The sequence below is a fragment of the Amphiura filiformis genome, chromosome 7 (genome assembly GCF_039555335.1).
Source record: "Amphiura filiformis chromosome 7, Afil_fr2py, whole genome shotgun sequence".
NCBI lineage: Eukaryota > Metazoa > Echinodermata > Ophiuroidea > Amphilepidida > Amphiuridae > Amphiura > Amphiura filiformis.
The window spans coordinates 65,373,504-65,397,986 of record NC_092634.1 but is presented as its reverse complement, the minus strand read 5'-3'; the positions used below and the strand labels follow the sequence as shown (position 1 = coordinate 65,397,986).

The 24,483-nt window shown below is 38.0% G+C and overlaps 1 protein-coding gene across 1 annotated transcript; it reads left to right on the top strand.

Annotated features, from left to right (window-relative positions):
• The first annotated feature begins 242 nt into the window (after positions 1–242).
• Positions 243–23,705, top strand: LOC140158014 (uncharacterized). Its single transcript, XM_072181263.1, has 13 exons — positions 243–307; positions 6,503–6,877; positions 8,090–8,270; positions 10,226–10,340; positions 12,624–12,842; positions 15,374–15,569; positions 16,498–16,660; positions 17,538–17,764; positions 18,050–18,186; positions 19,695–19,892; positions 20,919–21,592; positions 22,099–22,219; positions 23,118–23,705. Exons 2-13 carry the CDS (start codon positions 6,739–6,741, stop codon positions 23,703–23,705), a joined length of 2,958 nt encoding a protein of 985 aa, XP_072037364.1. The 5' UTR covers positions 243–307; positions 6,503–6,738.
• Positions 23,706–24,483: the final 778 nt, after the last annotated feature.

The following is a 24,483-nucleotide window of genomic DNA, read 5'->3' as shown; positions in this document are numbered from 1 at the left end:
AAATTTATAACACACCCTGAACGCGCATGTGCCAATTAGAAGCGCCACATACAGTTCACGGCTCATGTTAATCGATATTACGAACTGCGACCTAAGAATGATGTTCTCCAGAACCCTGCTCCAGAATGTTTACCTAGACTGCTGCCCTCAGTCGTCAACCGCCTGGATTGACGAAGCATACGCAGTACATGCGAAGTGTAGACGGCTGATTGGAATTAGTCTAATGTTTACCATGGTTTCCTGTGAAAAGCTCACCTGTTGCATTGCTGTGCCAGTGGAAACACTCAGAAGATCGACGAGAAAACAGGCAAGACTGAGGTTATTTATATGGGGTTGTAATTCACAAAGTCTGTACATTAAATTGCAAATTAGTTTCTTGATAAAAATGTTATATAAAAGCAGAGTAAACTCTATACAATAATCATGATGCATGGCCATGGATGACAATACAGGCATGCAGGCATGAGGCATGGTAGGAGAATTCGACAACTGTGCCATGCCAATGTTTTTATTGAGACGATATTTAGAGGTTAATAACTGCGCATCGGTTATTTGGAGGGCATTGTGAAAAATCTAAACATTTTGCCTTTGGAACCGAGGAATATCCCGACGCCCCGAGGGATATTCCGAGGTCCAAAAAGCAAAATGTTTAGATTTTTCACAATGCCCGACATATTGGATCGCACGCATCGCGTTTATTAATGAGGTTATGAATTGCATTTATATCGGTAATTCGTAGGCTAATGATTTTTTTAATGGCAGTTGATTTTGAGTTTCAAATGAGGTTCAAATATTTTTTTTAGGAGTGTCGAGCAGCCCTTGAATTAAGGATCTGAAGGGGCACGGCAACTTTTTTAGGGCAAGTTGAAAATTGCCTTGGATTTTCACTGAAAAGGCAAGGCAGCACGGCAGTTTGTAATATTTCAAGAGGGCATCATGGCAACTGTTGAAAATTTGAGAAGGGCACCAAGGCAATTTCTCAAAAGTGAAGAAAACACACACAAACATAGATGATTTTATAATGAAGGGGCAGGGCTGGGGCACCGGCACGGCAACTTCATTAGAGGGCACGACAAGTGACTGCCTTGGGTAAAGGACATATTTTGAGGGCATTACGGCAGTGGGGTGGGCACCCACAGCAAAATGCCATGGGTGCCGTGGGTTAATGTGAGGGCTAGTGTCGAGTGATGAGGAGAAATTTTAAATAATACTCGACCGTCATGACCAGTGTTGTGAGTCGGTAAATTACCGGTTAATTTACATGGTAAATTACCGGTAATTTACCACCATCTTAATTTACCGTGGTAAAATATGGTAAAATAAGTAAGTAAAATATAAAATAAAAGGATTTTTTTATTAAAACTTCTAATAATATTGTTTTTGTTTGTTTGTTTTACATTAGATGACAATTTTATTTGCCATATTTGCACAACTTAGCTTGGAATAAAGATTTTTGTAGAGCTACCTACATATTGCCCATGGATACTTTACTATCTGCTATACATGTAATGTACAAATTAACTTAAGTCGCAGTTTCACTGATTGTGCATTCAGCCGACCAGCATGTTCTTGTGACTTGCATTGCATGTAAATTTAACTCAAAATTAACTCAAGAAATAAAACAATAACACCTCAAAACTTTCACTGAATTTTTAAATCTTATATTAAACCAGGCTAATAAAATTATGAAAGCACTGAAAGCAGCACCCCCCCCCCATCCGATACCAATATTAAATTTCCATTCAGTCCTGACTCCTTTGATCATCTTGTGAGCTTTCTAAATAAAACTTATAAACATTAACCATAGAAGTAATGCATTAAACCGAACTGTAGATTTTTTTTGTCACAAATGTGAGTGAACTACCTTTTTGATTCATATCATTCAGAAAATAAATGCTATTTGTCTCTGTTTTACCAAAGTGTTCCCTGTGTATTTTGAGTATTACATGTATGCTGTAAAGCATCATTGTTCATTTAAAAGTTTTAACATAACACTCTTTAATGGCATAGTTAGCATCCTTGAAAATTTTAGATTTTTCAGATCCTAATATGAATTGTCAGGTTCATTACCATCATCATGAGATACGGCCTAAGTGTGTCTACAACATGTACCACGACAATTAAAATAAGTATGTGATTGCATAAAAACTGAATGTAATTTTCTCAAATGGTATAATATATCTACTCCCTACTATCCCAGAAAAAAATACAGAACTAATGTTTTGGAATTAAAATTGTTATCTTGTTTTGCGAAATAAAACAGTTTAAAATCCTAATCCTTAAAGTTCTAATTGGCAATTTAAATATTTGGCCAATTTGAAGGGAAATGGGCCAAAAAATTGCATGTTTTCTTGCAATTGTAGTCCACAAAATTCCAAGACTTGGCACAAGTCTAAGCATTCAAAATCTTGAGTAAAGGCTAAGAAATAGTTCATAATTTGAATATTTTAAGTCATTTTTGATAATTGATTATGAAGAAGATTAGAAAATGTGTCTTCCAAAAATTAGAATGCATAACTTGAATTTAGTTTTTGGGCTTGGTTGTCACAAAAAACACCCTAAAATCTAAAAACACATTGGCCCTTATTTTCAAAAATTGACCAAATTATCTAGTAAAATTTTGACTTTTATTGGCAGTTAGAACTAAGTAAAGGATTAGGATTTAATGTTTCATTCATCAAAACAAGATAATTAATATTTTGTTTAATTCCAAAAAATTAGTGCTGTATTTTTCTGGAATAGGGAGTAGTGCCGAGTGGTCTACAGGCTCTGTGTGTGTCTCCGTTTATGAGAGAAAACATGAAAACCTTTTCTGAAAATGTGCGTAATTTACATGACTTTTGATTCACTTCTTTCAACTTCAGCTTTGTTTATGAAGCTGATTTTCATCTGGAGAGGTGATTCTACAAAACAGGACTATGTATAAGTATCTATGTAGCTCTTAAAATTTATGAAAATAATTGAATTTTTATTTTTCATTTTAAAGCGCTTTTATAATTTACTTAATTTACTTATTTTACCATTATTTACCGGTAATTTACCGTAATTTACTGTTAATTTACCGCCATTTTTAATTTACCGGTAAATTAACAACACTGGTCATGACACACTGACAGTCGACAATCAACACATGGCGATAAATGCTCAAGTTTCGAGAAATCTAGCTTCCCCTTTGCTTGGCGCTTTCGAATACACACAATACTCGATAGTTACAAAAATGGTTTAGTAGTTCGCATTCGATCATAAAAAGTCAATTACCGTATCTGAAAATTGGCACTCTCATCGTTCATGTATCATAATCAGGTAATTACGACACGATGACGAAAATATACTAGTGTACCGTACCATCTTTTCATTTTGGCCAAAACTTGCATTATTACATCATCTCATGAAAATTGATTGGCAACATTTTCCAATATGTCAGCGCTCAAATCGGACACAATAGACCCTTCAGTGCGTTGCATGTAGGTATTTTAGGTACGGTACGGTAATAATGAAATACAGACCATTGAATATAATGAAAGAGTCACCTCATCACTCGACTAAAAAAATGTGACGGGCAACTTTTAAACATCAACTTTCAGAGTGCAACGTGTAAGAGCTGAGACTGAGAGAAAAGTTATATATAATGGAAATTGATATTTGGTCCAAATACAACAAATTTAATAAACGGTCGCATGTCATAAGTTGGGTATGCTAAAAGGGTGGAGGGATTACACTTTTCTGAAAATTGCGATACAAATTTGATTGGCTTTCCGTAACCCCATATCCTACAGCAGTGGTTGATACCTCATTTTAAGCCTAATATTATACTCTTTCAGTCTACTGAAGCATATAATTATAAATTATTCAGTAAAAAAATCACATCAGTTGAAATAAAAAATGCCAGGGGTGGAGGAGCAGGCGGATGTGGAGCAGGCGGATGCGGGAGTGTGCAATAGGGCATATGTGAAAATTCACATGTCAGCATGTCAAAACTCATTCAAATCTAGGGAGGGTATGATGTATTGACAGCTTTGAATGTTGAATTTCTACAACTAAAACAATTACTGACTACTTTAAAAGGTGGCGCTACACCCTCTGATACATTTTGTGACAAATTTTGCATTTTTCTCAAGAAGTAACTACACACTGGTAACAAAAGTTTTATGTATATTATAGGGCAGGGGTAGCGCTAGAACTAAACACTCGAGTGTCCGCAGGGACCCCCGAACTTGAAAAAAAATTAAAAAGTAGGGGGGTCCGGAGTAGAGTTTGGTGAGTCCCAGTTGCACAAATGCAGCATAACTAGTATATCTGCAATAGCGCTAGATTTAAAAACTGGGGGTCTGCAGGGACCCCTGAACTTGCAGAAAATTTAAAAACAGGGGGTCCCAACTCTATTTTGGTGGGTCCGGGACCCCAAAAAGCAACTTAGCGCTACCCTTGTTATAGGGGCAAGGAATCCAATTACTTCACTGAAATTTCAGTGATTCAAGACAAGGGATTCATTATATATGTTAAGAAGTCAGGTACATTCTAGCGGTACCTCTTTTCTTATCATAAATAACGTACCGCTTGGATTGAGTCACTGAAATTCCAGTGTAGTAACTAGATTCCTTACCCCTATAAATATACATGACTTTTGTTGCCAGTGTAATATTATTTTTTGAGAAAAATGCAAAAATAGTGAAATCCTAGTTGAATTTCAGTATTTTTAGCAATATGCTAATGTACAATTCTCTTCTTGATATTCATTTCCTCAATAATAGAATAACCATCTAAGCTAATTACTCATAAAAGGTCATTGACCTTTACAATGTAATTAACATACATACAATTATTTTTAAACTAGCGGGAGACCAGGCTTCAGCGCTGGTCCCCGCTTAGTTGAGTAAACGGGAGCGGTTAGTAAACGGGAGTGGTTAGTAAACATGGTAAACGGTGATGATAATCATGGTGTCTTGGTGTAGATCATCTTATTCATCCAGTATAGCAATGATCATGTTAGCTTGATAATCATAAATATCCAGACCTGTGATAATGTTGTTACTCATTCAATCCATCAGATTACTTTTGAAACAGCTCGTGACAAAATGATTGATTTTAACTTTATCCCAACAAACATAAAACATTAAGGTTAGAAGAGGTTGCTAGAAAACGTTTCAATTTCGGGTTATAATCGTAAGCAACATTAAAAGTTGCTGCAAAACATTTTAAGCGATTCCATGTTGTTAATAGCAAGGCCTATATTCTAGCCAGGATTTAATTGCGAGGCGGGGGCCGAAGAATTTAACATTTAACCTTTTCGGGCTATACTGAACAGTTCTGTCCCTGTTGGCTACATTTTTACATTCCCTCTGAAAAGTGGACTTTCTTGCAAATCTGTCACCTAATGAACCCCTTTTCATCAGCTTGCACCCATGATCCCCCGAAATGGCTTCAAGGCCTTTACTCACCAAGTTTTCAATTCTGAGGGGGACACAACCCCCTGCACGGCGCGCGACACAATGGTGCTTCGTGGCCATTCAAAAAGGTGGTGGCAAAAACTTCCGAGTGTGCCCCCCCCCCCTTCGCCACTGTCTAGGCCTACGCTGAAGCCAGCATTAAATGCGTCAATACCATGCTTGCCGCAATGCGCGTGAAACTATGGTGCCGTGTGCAGCGCAGGTGCGTGACTCGCCACTTACTGCATTTGACGCGTTTGCTGTCATGACCTAATCCATAAGGTTATTGACCTCAACGGCCTAGCAACCAACCATTTTTTTTTGTTATTTCCATAGTGATTGAATAGTTTTGCAAAAATGAACGTCAGATGGTTTAATGGCAATATGTACCCGATAAATGTACGCAAAAATCAGAGCTGAAAGTGAAAGCATCTCGGAGCCTGCTTCTGGACAAGATTTAGCGACTTCCTTTTATTTATATAGATAGTTCATTTGAAGCATTAATGTTTTGAGAACATATCCTCCAAATCTGATGACATTCTTGCATAAAATAAAAATTCTACAGTCATTTTTGTAATTGAGGTCCGATTTGAGAAAAACGCATTTGAAAATTGAGATTTACATAGACGCCTGTGTATTAATTAATTAGTAATTAAGCATTATCTCAAAAATTAAGCAGGTGTTAAGGTTAAAAATGGTGTTAATTATTAGAGATTGTCAATATATACAACATATCAAAGAATACATTTTTTGTCATTTTTTACCATGTAATGGAAATTGTACCCAACAAATGACATGCGACCAAACATGTTGTTTACAACTTGCACATTTTTGATATTGCTTATTAGTAGGGCACTCAAAATAAGGAGATACTAGAATCAGTTGACAAGTGGATAAGTATGTAATAGCTGCCCGGTGAACATTTGACAATTTACACACAGTATATTAAAAAAGCACTCATCTACACATGGCAGTTACACATGGCAGCTATTGCACTTACCCATCTGGCACTAAGCAGTCAAAACACTGACAAGGTTGATAAGTAATATTTTCTTTCTTCTTATTTTGTTTAATAGTTAATCACTTGACACATTCTTTCCAAGTTCAATCGCTGATTGGAACATCCTACCGGAAATCCTAATTTAACACTGCTGACACCGAAACTTGACAATGAACTACAAGCAGGAAAGGAACTCAAGCAACTAGATCAACAGTTGTGTAGTGGTAGCAACCTATTTCCTCTGTGTGTGGTTCAAAATTAGGAGCGTTGCAGATCGAGTAATATCAAAGAAGAAGTCGTCTTAGCTAGACAATGTCAGGTTTCCTGGTTCAAGATTCAATCAGAGTACTGACACAAAATGGAGAGTGTCAAATTGATCTGTGTCTGGGAGATATCACCAAGCTCAAAAGGAAGGATAAAGTTGATGTTATTGTGGTCTCAGCTTTTACAAGTGAGTTATGTTTTCCACACAGCTATAAAGCCCACCCTCTATTTGTCAAAATATTTTATAAAAATACTAAAAATGCACCCTTTTTGGCACTCATGGTATTGGTCATTTCATGATATAGCTGCTAGCATTTATAAATAAAAGGGCATGCACTGCCAAGGCAGCAAATATTTTAGAAACTTCCTGCCTGCCCAACACTAACAAATATTTAAGACCATCAAAAAGTTGATATGGGAAATAAGTTGACCTACTTTTGTAATACCGGTATTGTATTGGAAACATTTTTCCCCGGCATTTTTCTAATACCTCTACCTGGTAAGCTACATGTAATAGTATTAGTAATTTGTCGTGTAGTTACAGTACATGTAATACCAATATGTGCAGTTTATGGTGCTGAATTTAAGCCAGAATGCAGGCTTTGCTGTTAGAAATTAGCAGGGGAGCTTTTAATCGCTCTCCTTGAGTGCTACAGGAGAGCACTAGGAGAGCATTTTTACTGTACTGTATATATATGTGGTTATTACACCAAAGGTAGGTGAGCAATAAAAAGCTCTCCTCAGCTTTATTTGTGGGGAGTGATCTTTATATGAAAATTTTTTCAAACCTGATTTCTTGGCATATTTGTATATAACGTTTACTCATGAATGACACAACTAACTTACAGTCAAATCTGTTGTGTTTGTAGGTCAACAGACCAGGTCATCAGAGCAATAATGTCCTATTACGGCATTAAGTCCCCCAGTACTCAAGTTTAACGACCAAACTAGCCACATAGGTGTCTTGCACAGTTGACGTATTCGTTTCATTAACCGCCCACACCCCTTTAAGTGCCCATCCAGCGACTTTACTAAACATGATCCTCTATCATTATGTGCAGGATCCATGCATGCAACTACCCATGTATCAAACAGAGCCATCAACACACAAAGTCCATATTCTGGGCCTATGTGTAATTATGTATACAATATAAAAATAAGCGCCCCACCCAAAATGACTTAGTTAAGCACCCTAATGGAATGAATACGGTACAAAATGTACATAACTTTGTTATTTTGGGTTAAAATGGACAGAAACCCTTCGAGACAGTTATTAATAATTATATTATTTTAGCATTTTGGGTAAAGAATATTAAATATTAAAATTTGACAGAAATCATTCATTACCAGTATAGCTTTAATAGTCTTTTCTGTTAATTGTCTCTTTTTAATTTATTAGATGATTATGTGCCTACACGCACCTCAGTCATCGGTGCCTTAAAGTATAACCTAGGGCTCGATGTTGGAGAGCTTTCACGCAATAAAGCGGAAGATCTGAGAAAGTTATACTCATGCTGGTGGTCACACCGTCTGCCAGATCAGATGCCCTATGGGAGACTTCTGTGCTTTGAAACTAATTTGTAAGTACATGTGCATGTAAGGCCGTATAAAATTAATATTTTGGTTCTCGTCCCCTCCCTCATCAATTTCTGGGATTTGTCAGTTTTTTGGTTTTTTTAGATTTTTCAATTTTTTAGACTTTGGAATGATTTATGAAATCTTCATACATATAAATAAGTTTATTAGAGAACAAGCATCACTTCCAAGTCTTTTGTGGTACTCTAGGGGTTTATCCCTCAGAATTTCACATTTGAAAAAAAAAAAAAAAAAAAAAGGCAAAATAAAAAAAAAAAAGACCGAAAACTACTGACAAAAAAATTAAAAAAAAAAAAAAAAAAAAAAAACTCCCTCCCTCATCATTTCATGAAAATCCTCTGGACGAGAACCAAAACATTAATTTTATACGGCCTAATGGGCTATTTCATTTAAAATCCACACTACCCCTGTGGAAGATTTAGCTAAAGTCTTCGACAGAGGGAGTAAAAATCTTGACTAGAATAGACAATTGGGTAACTTCCATTTGAAATACTCGCACCAGTTGTGGAAGATATAGGAAAAGCCATAATACAAAGGGAGTATGGGTTTCAAAATGATTTACTCTGACCAATTACATTTTTGAAAAACATACTCCCCCTGCATGTGGAAGATATTTCCGAAATCTTCCACCGGGGTAGTGTGGATTTTAAATGGAATAGCCCAATGTGTGCATTCAGAAAAGAATTTTAAATACCATGACACTGTGTGTTTCAAAAATATTATTTTAGGGCTCATATTGCAATTCCCTTACACTGGAAGGTGTGCGCCATCCTGCAGCTTTCCTGTGCTAGCCTTCTTTTGTTAAAATCCTGGGCAGGGTGTATCACCGATGCATATAATCCATCCGTTTTATGACCGAGCTTTCCTGAGGCGCACGCTTAGCGAGGGGAATCCTGCCTTCTTTCTGTGTGAAAACGTGGTAGGGCATTTCAATATGAGCCCTTAGCAATATTAATTTGAATTGCATTTATTCCTGTAAATCTCGAAATTTAGGGTGTAACACATAAATTTCTTGGGGTTTGAACCCGCGGAGTGTGTGTAGGGGGGGTGCACATCATCAATTTTCAAGGGTGGGTATCCCAGTGGGTATGCTCCCTGGAATATGGAGATGGTAAATCTTTGGGAGCTGACAGCATACAGGTAAAAGGGGGTCTCAAAAGCAAGGGTTTTTTCTGGTTGAAAACCACCTGGAAAAATGCCTTGACATTGATCCACAAGCCTCAGCACACTTTACAGGTTGTCGCTGACCACTACGACATAAACCATTTAACAACTCACACACCTAGACATTCCACAACTGACCATCGCAGCCAAGATCACCCCGAGTTTCAGATGCGGGTTACAGCGAGATAATTAGCAGTAAGTTCATTGTCCTGTGGAAATTCAAGCTAACTCAATTTTTTCCACGATAGCGATCAGAGTGTACTAAACCTCCATCAGGGTTTAAACCTGCAACTTCTTGCACCATAGTTGAAAGCCTTATTGATTGAGCTATCTTGATTAACAACTACATGTACCCAGCCCTAGAATTAAGGATCTGAAGGGGCACAGCAACTTTTTTAGGGCAAGTTGACAATTGCCTTGGATTTTCACTGAAAAGGCAAGGCAGCACGGCAGTTTGTAATATTTCAAGCGGGCATCATGGCAACTGTTGAAAATTTGAGAAGGGCACCAAGGTAATTTCTCGAAAGTGAAGAAAACACACCCAAACATAGATAGATGATTTTATAATGAAGGGGCAGGGCTGGGGCACCGACGGCAACTTCATTAGAGGGCACGGCAAGTGACTGCCTCGGGTAAAGGACATATTTTGAGGGCATTACAGCAGTGGGGATGGGCACCCACGGCAAAATGCCATGGGTGCCGTGGGTTAATTCGAGGGCTGCATGTACCGTACTATAATATTTTACCTACTACAACAACTTTGTTTTCCTATTAGTCGCAGTCAACGCCGCCCTCAAGAGATGGTAGCCAATGTGTTCAGATGTCTTGTGCCTATCCTAAACAATGAGGATGGAACTGTTATCACACCACTGTTGAATACAGGTGATCAGGTAAATGTTAAGTAAAAATTCCTTTAAAAAAGGAATGGGGCGCCAGGGACGGATTTAAGCAGTGGCCCGGCGCCAGTGGATTTTGCGTCGGGCCAGTAAACTTCCAACAACACTGGCCCGGTGGGCCACTAGATTTTTGAGCCAACACATATGAGACAAGATATAATCAGTGATGGACATTATTTATGCAATTTCTGCTCTGCATGTCACTTGTAATCTTTATTCAATGATTTTTCGTATATTTATATTCTTATTCTTGCATTGCTAGCAAGTTGGAAATATAGGGCTGCTTTTTACGTCGATAGTAGGCCTACGTACTACTTCCAAGCTCTTTCGTGCTCTATTTGATGATGATAGCGATACCGCAAATACCGCATATTTGAACCTTTGTGAACTTTTGGAATTAAAAAAGGCAGGACTACTGACTGAACTTGTCTTAGTGACTACTACACTCTCTACATTTAGTACATTCAGTACAAAACAAATTAAGGGTTGGTTGACTTTAAGGGCTCGGATAGCGACGTTTCCACATATTTTTTGTGGGACCTGAGAGCACATCAGACATATTGAATTGCATTTTGAATAACGAGGAATGTCCTGCTGATTTCAAATAATTTTGATTTCTTGAAATTTGTGATATAATACACATTTTATGGCAAATGATTAAAACTTGATATAGATTCCCCCCAAAAAAAAATTAGGTTTTTTTTTCTTTTTTTTTTTGGAGTAGAACATATTGAAAAAGCTGGGCCAGTAAATTTATTGCAGGGCCACTAGATCTGCCATTTCACTGGCCCAGAGGGCCAGTAGGAAACTGAAACCTAAGTCTGTCCCTGTGGGGCGCCCAATGGGAGCTTTGATGTGATGCGCTGAAATGTACAGTAACTGTTTGGATAAAATTTTCTTCTAATAATAATGTATCATTAGCATAGCACAGCAGCCAATGGGGCCCAGCAGACTAGTCATTGCCCCGGTCATTGCAAGCACATGTTTTCGTGTCTTGAATAAACAACCACAATCTCGCACATGCACGATAAAACTAGGTCAGTTGGTCAATGATTGGAATTTGGAATGAATTTCTACTTTATGGAATATAAATCAAGAGCAAATCTCAGTCCAGAAAAGGATTTAAATTACACAGGACAGGCCATGGCACTGGAAGGTAAAATGCAAACTTGGCTTTTCTTGACAACAGTAGGACATGTAGGAGTAGTACGCTATGGCCGGTCATGGTCATGAGTCGAGTGCATGCAGTAAAATTGTACAGCATGTTGATTACCGAGATCGCGAGGTCGACTCAGCCATGGAGCTTGATTTGTAGTGACATTTGGTCTGTTTTACCAATATCTGTGGTTTTATGGACCGTTCACAAACACTTGTAAGGGGGGGCCTGATGCAAAAAATTTCATTTCTAATTTTTGGGGGCCCCCCCTTTTTTGACATGAAAATTATGGGTCAACCCCATAGAAAAGCATACATTGTATAAACTCAATTTTTCCAGGAAATTTGTGGTCATTTTTCAGCCCCCCTTAGAAGGGTCAAAGATTTTCAGGGCCCCCTTTTTGCATCAGGCCCCCCTAACAAGTGTTTGTGAATGGTCCCTTAGTGAGCTTTGAGCTTTCATAATAATGAGCATTATCAAGTCCAGATGTATTCCATTTCCATATGAGCCATAATATTGCTTTATATTTCTTGCAAATGCAATGCTGTTTCCATATATGCATGCAGCACTCGATAAAAATTCTAGCTATTGGTCATATCCCCAGGTAGCTCCGGGTCGCGTCCTTTCCAATTTCATGATTCGAATTCAACCCCCATGGCATCTTCTTGACTATTATTTATTGTCACTTATGATATAAACTTCTAATAAATCAGGGGAACCAGGAAAAGAGTACCAAACTATTGGTAGGTGTAGAATAGAATGTCCACCGGTAGCAAAATACTAGTACCAAAATTATTTTCAGCTGACATGTGTTTTACAAGAAAAAGTCAGCTCAACTCAAAAGAGTCAAGCAAATCTCTTACACCAGCAGGTGAATTACGCTCTAGTGTATGCTGAATGGGAAAGCCACTGTCACATGGGAACACAGGACAGGCCATGGCACTGGAAGGTAAAATGCAAACTTGGCTTTTCTTGACAACAGTAGGACATGTAGGAGTATGCTATGGCCGGTCATGGTCATGAGTCGAGTGCATGCAGTACAATTGTCATGAACTAAAATATTTTTGTAACCTGCATGATGCATCGTGCATAAATAAATATTTTTCTCATTTTCATTTCAGGGATATGGCCAAATTGGTATGCTACAGGGTATGGTGGTTGCCGCAGTGAATTGGATGAAAGCTGGTCTTCCTCTCAGACTTCTTAAGATTGTGCTCTATGCTAAGTCTATCGATGGTCCTGTACATCAGTCTAGTTTTGCTAATAGTAGATATGGAGATGTATGTGGAAAATTTGCTGAACTGAAAGAGAAATATGACTCACAGTATCTTGTTCCAAAGGTATGTAGTTTACTCCCAAGGGCAACTTGACACTGGTAAGGGTGCATCATCCATGAACATGGACTTTCAAAAAACACCCTTAACACAATCATAAGCATGAAGTATGCATGGCTAGTGTCATGATCTCTCATTACGTTTCACTACCTGAACAGAATTGATCAAAAATTGAAATCCCTCCTGATGTAATTGGTATCTGTAAATGAGTTGATCAGATCACAAGGATGTCATTATAGCTAGAGGCAGTAAATAACACAAATGGGTCAATGAGTTACATAAAAATGACCTTGTGTGGTGTTCAGTTCCCAGGAAGTGAGTTTTGCCTGAGGTAATTATGGTTAAATGTTGATTCCTCACTACAAGAGTTATTACTGTTGATTTGGTTGAAAAAGGAGGTGAGACATGATCAAATCTCTCCAGGTAACAAAACGTAATGTATACCTTAAACTATTGGCATTATCTTCAATCTATAAGCAAGAAGTCAATTTTCTGAACCAGTTATTTGAAACATAAATCTGTGATTAAAAACACTTACAACTCACAAGGTCTGACTGACTTTCAGCACAGCAAATTCTACTAACCTTAAATTTTCGATGTATGACACACATCTTCATGAGAAGAAGTCCTATGATGTTTTGTTGGACTTGCCCTGTGTTGACCATTGGTGACTTTTGGTCAAATGAGGGCATTGTATAAGGAAGGCAACTCCAGTCCTTGATTGTGATTTAGATCTGGCAATTATTTCTTGATTTATCATCAGCACATATGGGCTGTTTCACAATCAGGGTACATATTTCAAAATCCATGTTTCTTAGCATCCTGCTGCTTAATGAAAGAAGCTGAAGGATTTCTTTTAATTTATAAATGAAGTATGTATACTCCCCTTAAAATCATACATAAAAGAAATCACACAAATGCCTTAGTTTTTTCATTATATGGTGAAAAGTTCACTTTTTTTGACATTTTGATGTTTCATCTTCAAAAAGCACATTTTGAAAGCTGTAATTTATATAGTAAAGGAATTCTAAATTTACTACTGGGTGACATTTCTAAATGCAGTTATATGCACCTAAGTTTTGAAATTAAAATCATTTGCATATTTGAATTACAGAAAAAATGCGACCCAAAGAAAGATTTGTCAAAAATCTCCAAAATAATGTCCCCTCCTTTACATTTGATTTTATGAAGCACTATAAATCAATTTAAAACCCTTCCAAATTGTGCGGAATGGGTGAAAAGTTTCATGTGTATCTTGTAATTCAAAGTACCAAAAATCATGATTGTACATCGAGTGGGGACGAGTGTTACCTAGTGATGTCAAAAAAACATGTCCCCTCCTTTACAGCATTATTCTCTCTGCAATATATTTTTGCAGTTAGGTACCATGTTTTTAAATTACATTTTTAATAGCTCAAGGTGCAACCATTGTAGGGATAAGAACCAATTTTTGAAATTCACTATAGATTTTTTTCTTTTGCCACATCATAAAATGTCCCCTCCTTTACGCTTGATAATACAAAATCATGACTTTGTCTAATTTTAAATATTCCCACACTGATAGAGTGGTGAAAAGCAGTTAAATTTCATAATAGGAGCTGCTGATGATAATTAAGTGTGATTTGTGGAGAAATAATTTGCAATTCCAATTTTAAGATTTCAGCCTGTCAAAAAAAATGTGTCCCTCCTTTACGATCAATGGTTTTTGCATTTTATTCAAATAATAGGATTGTCTTTGTTTGAACTAAAGAAAAGTGAACCTAGGAAGATGGGTTGGATACAAACAGACATAAAAATAGCAAAATCCACTTGGTCAATGTTATTATTTTGATTTTATGCTCCAAATAGTCAACAAAACTATGTAAAGGAGGGGACATTTTTTGACACATTTTCCTTCATATCTCAAAAACGCCAAGTAGTATGACCGCCAAACTTGACATGAGACAAGATACTAACCCACTGCTTCATGTAAATGCATATTTGTGTAGATTTTACTTGTTTTGGTAAACTTGCAAGTAACTTCTCTTAGTCAAATTCAGTATTTTATATTTGAACCATTTCCATCAGTTAACATGATTCTGCGATAAATTGATGTTTACATAATATACAATCTGTATATCATTTGAAAGCTATATTTGTCAGCAATAATATTAGACAACTTTGGAGTTGAAAAAAGGCAGTATCAAATCATTGTAATGCTGTTTGTAAACTTTGGTATTTGGCCATTTTCCTTCATATAGCCAATTAAAAAATAATATTTGAAAAATAATAGTGGTTAAGTGGCTAAACAATTGTTAGAACTTGAAAATTTGATATATTTAAACCACTTTAACATTTAAAACAATCACATTAAGATACTCTGATTTTGCACCCTCGTGAAACCCACTTGTGTACCCTGATTGTGAAACAGCCCATATGAACTTGCATATGAATACTGTACCCAGAACAGGGGGTTCATTTTGCCTGATGAAGGCAAAAATGATATGATGAGGCGATTTCATCTTTTTCTGACCATTTTGTGCATCTCTTAATTGCAGGCGGTTCCCATTGAGTTTGACATCTACCTATCATACAGTGAAGATGACCAAGGAGTAGTGGCCACCATCCAAGATGGCCTCAAATCAATCAAGTCGGATGTTCGTATCTATGGCAACAAGCAGAAGATTGACAGCGAGGCTGTTTGGCAACAAGACATGTATCAAGTCATGATCAGAAGTGCCCGAGTTGTTACAGGTAACTGTAATATTATGAACAAGCACTAACTTTGGGGTCATCCCGTTTCTGTTGTACATTATCCAAGCAGAGAGAGGGTGCAGCGACCTACAATCAAGTGCAAATTTGCTGGAACACTTAGTTCAATGACCCTCACCACTCCCCTTATTCAATGTTGTATACCAAACGCCTCATTTTTTAAATGGGCTATATTTTTTGGTCCCACATTGGTTGGTGGGGGAGGGAGGGGATTCGAAATAGGTTGGAAACTATACAAATAAAATATCATATGGTGAACTTCATATGACTGGTTTTATTGAACAGCTAGAGGGCGCGAAATATGAACAAGTGTCCCAGGGAAATTTGCACTTGATTGTTGTCACTGTGACACCTTTCTTTCAGAATGTCCTTGAACTGCCTGCTGGGTCCAAGTCATTATGAGCCACAGCCACTGTTTGGTAAAGTTGGGTCTTTGTGCGTCACAATTTTAAAATGTAGATCTTTATGTGTAGAAATGGGTTCTCTATGTGAGAAGTTGAAAAGAGTAGGTCTTCAGGTGCACTGTCAGTGGCTAACTTAACAGTGGCAGGTAGCACTTAGGCTATGATTTGCGTAATGCATGTCATAAGCGAGCAGTAAAGTGAATTTACGGGAGCTTATTATTACGCTGCGTACACAGCTGGTGCATGTGACCTGGTGTTCCGAACATTTCCGATGTCGATTTAAAAAGGTCTAGATAGGTGAGCTTTATTGGGGATATACTGACTCCAATTTACATTGATACTATAGATATTTTGTTTCTCATTTCAGTTCTGAGTCCACATTACTTGAAATCCACAGCATGTGTGGAGCAATACAACATAGCCTTATGCTGCAACAGGAGAGCTCATAGGGATATGCTGACTCCCAATTTATATTGATACTATAGATATTTTGTTTCTCATTTCAGTTCTGAGTCCACATTACTTGAAATCCACAGCATGTGTAGAGCAATACAACATAGCCTTATGCTGCAATAGGAGGGCTCATAGGGATATGCTGGCTCCAATTTATGTCAACTCAATTGATCTGATGCCAACTTACATGGGTCTGGTGCAATATGTCGACTGTAGGTAAGGGCCAATGGGCTATTCCAGTTGAAATCCATACACCCCCTATGGAAGACATAACCTTATTCTTCCACACAGGGAGTGTGAATTTCAAATGGGGTTACCTGATTGGGTGACTCCATTTGAGAATCTACATAGATTTGCTCCAAAATTCTTCCATAGGGGGTGTATGGATTTCAACTGGAATAGTCCAACCGTTTATCAGCTGATATTATAAATATGAAAATGTTAATTATGTTTCTAGTATACTCTTAAAACCATCATTGTTATTTTTAGATGTGGAGGGAGGGGGTCAGTAATGAATCAAAATTAGTTATGTTCATAGGACATCATCATCCGTCTTTTGGGTCATTCCCTAAGTTTATTGTGTATTGCACACTTTAAAATTACCCTGAATTGTTCCCCATCTGGTGAAGGGAAAATTGTTTCCCCAAATCTTGCTCAGCTCACAGGAAATAATAATTTGTAATTACACCATGTAATATTAGATCACCACTTTCCCAAAGTTCAGGTGGAAGGAGCATTATGCTCAGGTGGAATGAGCATTGTGCTGAGGTGGAATGAGCATTGTGCTCCGGTGGAAGGAGCATTATGCTCAGGGGGAATGAGCATTGTGCTGAGGTGGAATGAGCATTGTGCTGAGGTGGAATGAGCATTGTGCTCCGGTGGAAGGAGCATTATGCTCAGGTGGAATGAGCATTGTGCTGAGGTGGAATGAGCATTGTCTTGAGAATTCAGAGGTTGCCAGTTCAAATCCTGTTTGATAAAATTTTTGTTTTTCCTTTTGGCCAGCTCAAGAGAAACATTAATTCACAATTTCTACATCTGATATTATTATTTTTTTGTTTCACAATAAATCATTTTGTTCCCTGTGACACAGACCTAATGACAACAAGAAAATCGAGGAAGCCTGCAAGGCGCTGATAGTTTCAATGACAATCAAAGTTCACCTGGAGACCCTGGTGGTAGACCCGGCACCAATCCAGTATGACATCTTTCTCTCTTACTCTCATCGTGATGACGAGCAAGCTTATTATATCGTCGAGCTGCTGCGGAAGTTGCATCCTAAACTCAGGGTGTTCTTTGATTTACAAGAATTGAAAACAGGTATTTATTCACAACTTATAAGATAACAAGCTGGAAGCCACTCAAGTTTCATAGTCTTGAGCCTTGAGATGATACACTCCATTAAAGCTAAGCTTGACATAGGAAGAATAGTGTACATGTACATAAGAATTTTAACACTTTCTTTGCCAATATCTCAAAATCAATGTTAGCGATATCCGACTCATTCCCTTGATCGTGTTACATAGATTATAACTGCTATACTATACTTGACCAATCCTACAGAAGAACTGAAGCTTTCCAATTTCCTCTCCCCTAAATTTGCAGGTAAATCATGGCAGCGTACATTGTACCATTCCATTGATGGAAGCAGATGTCTTCTAGCGCTGATATCAGAGAATTATATCAAGTCACCTGTATGCCAAGAAGAGTATAACCTAGCATTAGCCAAACATTGCTCAATGGTATGTATATCATATGATGCATTATGTGCATTGGGCTATATTCAAGTTGAAATCCAAACACCCCTATGGAAGACATGGCCTTAATCTTCCACACAGAGGGAGTGACTTTCAAATGGGGTTACCTGAAGGGTGTCTTTGTTTGAAATCTAAATACTCAATGTGGGAGATTAAGGTTATATCTTTCATAGGGGGTGTAAGGATTTCAAATGGAATGGTCCGTTTGTTCCGTACAGGATTTTATGCAATAGGGTGCAACTTGCTAGACTTGAGTCCAGTCCTTGTTTACCGAGTTTAGGGTTAGGGTTGGGGTTGGGCAGTAGCTTGTAATATTATAAGACTAGTAAAGTTGCACCCTATTCGGTAATTGCTCCATTTTATGTATGTATGAAGGTGAAGGATGTATGCCTGTGCTTTTTTAGCAATAATCACAGGCTGAAATGCCCTTCTCTATTTCCTTTGCGCTGGGAAGCCAAAATTAACTTGTTGTGTGGGTTTGCCACTCCTTCATCACAGCAAATCTGTTCTACAATCCCAGCAGTTATTATTCTGTTACCATTTATACACTTGGGTGGAGAGGGACAATAGTCATTAATGCCTGGTCTAAGGACACAAGGCATTAACAGATTAACTTTTTATTTAAGCGGAAACACTTCGGAATGTTTTTTGTATGCCATTGTTGAAAACATGCATGATTGACAATATTCAAACATAGCACAGTCTGAGTTGCATTGGAAAGGGCACTATAAAATGAGCTCTGATGTGTGTATGGCTAGCTGTGTCTGTGCAGAAAATGTTAACTTTTTAAAAAAAATGTTTACCCTTGGCTTCTTTTGTTGATTTCTCCCATATGCTTTGATGGATTTCAAAGGGTTGTGAACACAATGATCCTTAGATACATTGACACGTGTGATGTCAACAGGTGTGAAGTCAATTGTCATCTTGGGGTCACTAAGGTCATATTGCTAACATGTCCAATTTTTACCAGCACAAGAAATGGCCCTTCTGGTGGGGACACATTTTACCCACAGCATAATTTACTTATCTACTTACTTTCATAGAGGTGCATATCATACCATAAATAAGTTGGGTGGACTACTCAAATGCATTCAACAAAAGCATGATTGCAATCTACAGTGACAGTTCATCTCCTACACATAACAAATGCACTACGTTCAAAGAGGTTGATGACAACATTTCAGGGTCAGAATTTCGGCAAGAATTCGAGAATCGATTCTCGCAAAGATTCTTGTGAACAGATTTGCATGAATCAAAGTTGATTCTCACAAACCTTTGTAGTTTACACAGAAGTTGATTTGCAAGAATCAAATGATTCCCCCAAATTTATTCTGCAAGAATCAAGATCGATTCTTGTACTGTGAAACAAAATTCTGACCCTGAAATTTGATTGAATGGACTGCACTGTGCCATGAATACTCTGAAGGACACCGGTTCAAATCCTTTGTTTGGAGCCAATCAATAATTTCACACACAACCTCTATTACTTACAGGATGGTTCACTCAAGTTGATTCCACTGTGTTTAGAGGATCTTAAGGAGGTGCCGGTAACCTTTGGTAAAGTGAAGATGGTGAGGGCCACACCAGATGTATTTCACTCAGTCAGTAATGCTGTATGCAAGGCTGTGGTTAACTGGCTTGATGGAAAAGAGGTGCATGCAGAAGTTGAGGAGATACTCACACCAGATCAGGTATGTTACCAACATGTGGGGGGGCAAATTGACAAGTATTGGGGTACACCTCGAAGTATCCTGATGGGTCTAGAGGTGTAAAGCATAGGAAGTTCTGATTGAGCTTATAAGGGGGATCAAGACCAGAGAAAGTATGAAACATAAAATAATTAACTTTGTTTGACAATTTTTGTTACAGTTTAAATTTTTTTTTATGGATCTTGGAAGGGTTGCTTCTCCATTTGGCTATTCCAATTGAAATCCATTCACCCCTATGGAAGCCATGAGGCCAAAAAAAAATTGTTTGTTTGTCCACGTCCGACCGACCGTGTACCCTGGTCCCGACCGTGTCTTTTTTTTTTTTTTTTTTTTTTTTTTGCTAGTAAAACAGTGGTTAGTATAAATTTAAAGAAAGAAAATGTAAAGAAAACGAACAGTATAACATTCAGAACCATCTCAAGAGTTAAACCAGTAAAGTGCTGTGTGTTTTTACTTATTTACCAGTCAGTTTGTCAGTTTCAAGTGCAATATCTGTTAAAAAAAAAAAAAAATCCGACCTACCGACCCAACTGTTTCATAAGCCTCTATGGACAAACAAACCTTTTTTTTTTTGGCCTGACCTTAATCTCCCACACAGGAAGTGAATATTTCAAATGGGGTTACCTGAATGGGTGACTCCATTTGAAATTCACACTCCCTGTGTGGTAGAGGTCATGTCTTCCATGGGGGTGGGGAGGTGTATGGATTTTAACTGGAATAGCCACTTGACTGTGTTGTCACTGATTTTCATGCTTGGGATCAAAATAGTGCGATATTATTCACTTGTGAAGTCTGCACTTGAAGGAAGGAAGGAAGGGTGCTCTTCAGAAATGATCGAGATTGATAATATAGAAAGTGCTTAAACCATCAACTCTGAATCTCTGGGTCAAGGGGGAGCAGGGGAGTTAACAGAGAATGTGGGGAAAAGATAAAATTCTATACAATTTTGGACTATACACCACATGCGAAATAGAGTTTTAGGGTATTTCATATCCGTATTTTCCACAGAACCTTTCCTGCGACATGGACAAAGTCAGCGAGAGTCAGCGTAGAACAAAGTTTATATCCAAATATGGCACAGAAAATAAGAAACTTCTCTCTCTTGAGAAACGCTTCCCCGCTAAACTGAAAGACCTCATCCAAAGCAGACCAGGATCAGCAATGTCAAAATGTGGAGACAATCCAGAGGGTGTGGACGTTGTTTTAAGCTGTGCTCCAGAGGACTGGAAATATGCTTCATTTCTTAGGGCAGTGTTAACGGATGCAGCTCCTAATTTGGCTGTGAAATCGGGGATCAAATCAGAAAAAGAGAGGCTGACTTTGATGGACACGGCACGTTGCGTGGTGGCGTTTGTGACGCCTAGTTACCTCGATTCACCAGAACAGGTAGAAGAATTCCACATTGCATTGTGCAGGCAGCGTACCAGCCCATCTACAGTACTGTTTCCAATAACGGTCCATCCTGTGCCGCCAAAACCGACATACTTCCGTCTGGTTCCGTGTTCGGTTAGCATCGCGGATGCAATGTGGTCAGAGTTGGCGCATAAGTGGCACGTGGATGTTCCAAGCTTTCGGCCTCTTCTTAGTGATACATCAGAGATAGTGTTGCCACCTGAGGTCATGTTGGGCCTTCATGAAGCAGCTGGTGTACTGATCAATGAACTGAAACAAGACGAAGAAAGGTAAATAAAGTGTGGATACTTTTTGTGTGAAATAACATTTTGTTGTTTGGCAGGATAAACCTCTTGTGTGCATTTGACCTTTGAAATAAAAAATGGAAAAATGGAAATGAAAGGCCACCTAACTGAGAATTGCCATATCCAGCCAAGAAAGGATCAAATATCTCGCTACATGTGCACAAGTGGTTTGATTCATATAACAGCGTATTTCTTGCAAGATTACGCAGTAACGCAGGTGGAAATTATTAATACTGTGACACAGGGCACTGATTTGATCATGGTGAGACCATTATCAAAAATAATACCCAAGTTCTTGATTGAAGCAGAGGTTGTGATTACAGATCCACCAAGCCTTCTATCACGTAACCAGTCCAGCAGGTCAGTTGCCTGATTAGGTCTGTTGGTTCCAGATGCAAAGTTGCAAAAAAGTAAGTTCCAGTATTAACTTCATTTCCAAAATTCTGGCACAGGCGTTTATATGCCAATCAATTGTTGTTGTTTTCCCCCAGATCTGGAGCTGCGACAAGTGATGTACCTTTTTCAAGACCAGTTCTCCACAATATAATTAAGATCAGAGATGACATAGCAGATGATGCAAAGGATCATGGTGCAGTTGTTGAGATCACTGAGGTAAGAGTTCATCAATTCATGCCATGATGTACAATTTCCATCAAAGTGTAATTTTTGTTATTCCTATAAATAAGATTGAGTAATAACAGCCAGGAAAGGGTTCTGTCCATTTTAAGCACTGGCCATTTTAGCTGTTATATGGGGGACTTGATGTCTACATGTAAATATGACATGCCAAAATTGATCTGTTTTCCTGACAAGCACAACAAATTTTGCTGATCCCATTTGGGTTTTAAATTTGAGTTAGGACATGTGTAAACATTACAAATATGCCAAAAACAACATTCATTGCATCTCGTTGGTAATTCAAGTAAACTTTTGACAGCTAGAGTATGACTGATATTATGCTGTACATAATGTTTTGGATGTGGGGTTCGTGCATGTATGTGTGTGACTTGGGAACCTGGGAAGATGGGGTGGTGCAATCATTCAGTTTTCACACCATGTTTTATCCACGATGCCCAGTGCAGACATGAGTATAAGTCCTCGTCATCCACTGATCCCTCTTGTAATTCAAATGCACTTTTGTAATTTCCCACCCCACAGGAATGAAAAAATTATTTATTGTTAAAATGAAATGCAATGCCAACATACATTTTGCCCATTCAGATAACCCCATTTGAAATTCACACTCTTTGTGTGGAAGATTAAGGTCATGTTTTCCATAGGGGTGTGGATTTCAACTGAATAGCCCAAACAGACTTAATATTCAAAGGCGGGGGGGTAACCAGACATTTAAAAAATGTCAATTTAAAATTAATTTTTGTCTTTCTATCCCAATTTTCAAGAACTTTTGCGAGTTATATTCTGAACAATCTTTATCTATTGCCACCCATGCATGTTACACTTCTAGTCTTATGAAATTAAATCTTTAAAATTCAAACTATTATCTCAACAGTTACTTGTCACACTCAAGATGACTGACGAAGATTTCGGCGCAACTGTAGACACACAAACAGGACAGAAACCACCGCTACAAAATGACCCGGAACTATCTCCAGAAGAAACCACTGTGGACTCAAAATCAGATAAGCCAGTCACAAAGGAATTGGAGCAGAATGGTGAAGCTGCAAAATTAGATGAGCAAAATTCTCCATCAATAGAAGAGAGGACGGATGGCATTGAAAGCGGCGCGACTGTAGACACACAAGCAGCAAACGAACCACCATTACAAAATGACCCAGAAGAAACTACCGAGGACTCAAAATCAGATAAGCCAGTCACAAAGGAATCGAACCAGAACGGTGAAGCTGCAAAGTCAGACGGGCAACATTCTTCATCAATGGAAGAGAGGATGGATGACCACAACTCTCATAATGACCATGGTCAGTCTAGTGATGACCACAAGGCTCATACTAACCATGGGACCAGTGGTCAAATTAGTGATAGTCAAGCAAGTAGAGAGGTGAAGAGTGAATCAAGTGAGAAAGTGGGTGGGCAAGAGCGTTCACAGAGACCCAATTCAGGCGTGTGTTTGCTCATTTAAAGGTGTGTGTGGTCCACTTTTTATCACATTATGTTTTAAAGGTAGATGGTTCATCTAATCACTTTATGTTGTATACCTTTAATGTGACACAGTCTGGTTCATGGGAGGCCAAAGGAGGCATTTTTGAAAACTGAGTTACTATAATTATTACTTTATGCTATCATATACTGATAACACCGAAAGTCTAGCATACTTGGTTATAAAGTTGCAAAGTTTTGTAATGTGAATTTTTTTATGGTTATTATTTTTACTCCATATTTTTGCTTTTATCTCAATTTCAAATTTGCCGCATTTGGCCTCAATGGACCAGATTGTATCACAAATGTACCTTGTCCATCGGCGTGATGACATCACAGGTCTACCCGCAAATGCTTATGGGAATACTAAAAAGGTCAATAGTTTTATATGCACGAATGTCATTGTTATCCAAACATAGTGCGATAAGGTAGTAAAGGTACATAATTTTTGCCGTATGGGATCACCCCTCTCAATACCATGTGTATGTAAACATCTCAAAAAAAGTATCTAACCCCCTTAAATAATGACCATTATTCAAAAACAGGTAATTGTATTACAAATCTGTAAAATGGGGTGGAAGCAGAATTGATTTCTGCACATTTTGACACCTCATTTGCAGAAATTAACTAAATATTAACGTCAAAGCGTGCATTTAAATCAATGTAACCCAAGATTTGAAAGTTGCAGTAAATTGTATTGATTTTGTATTCAGTGTAATGGAAGAAAATCTGTGTAATGATATCTGAGTGTTTTTGTATTG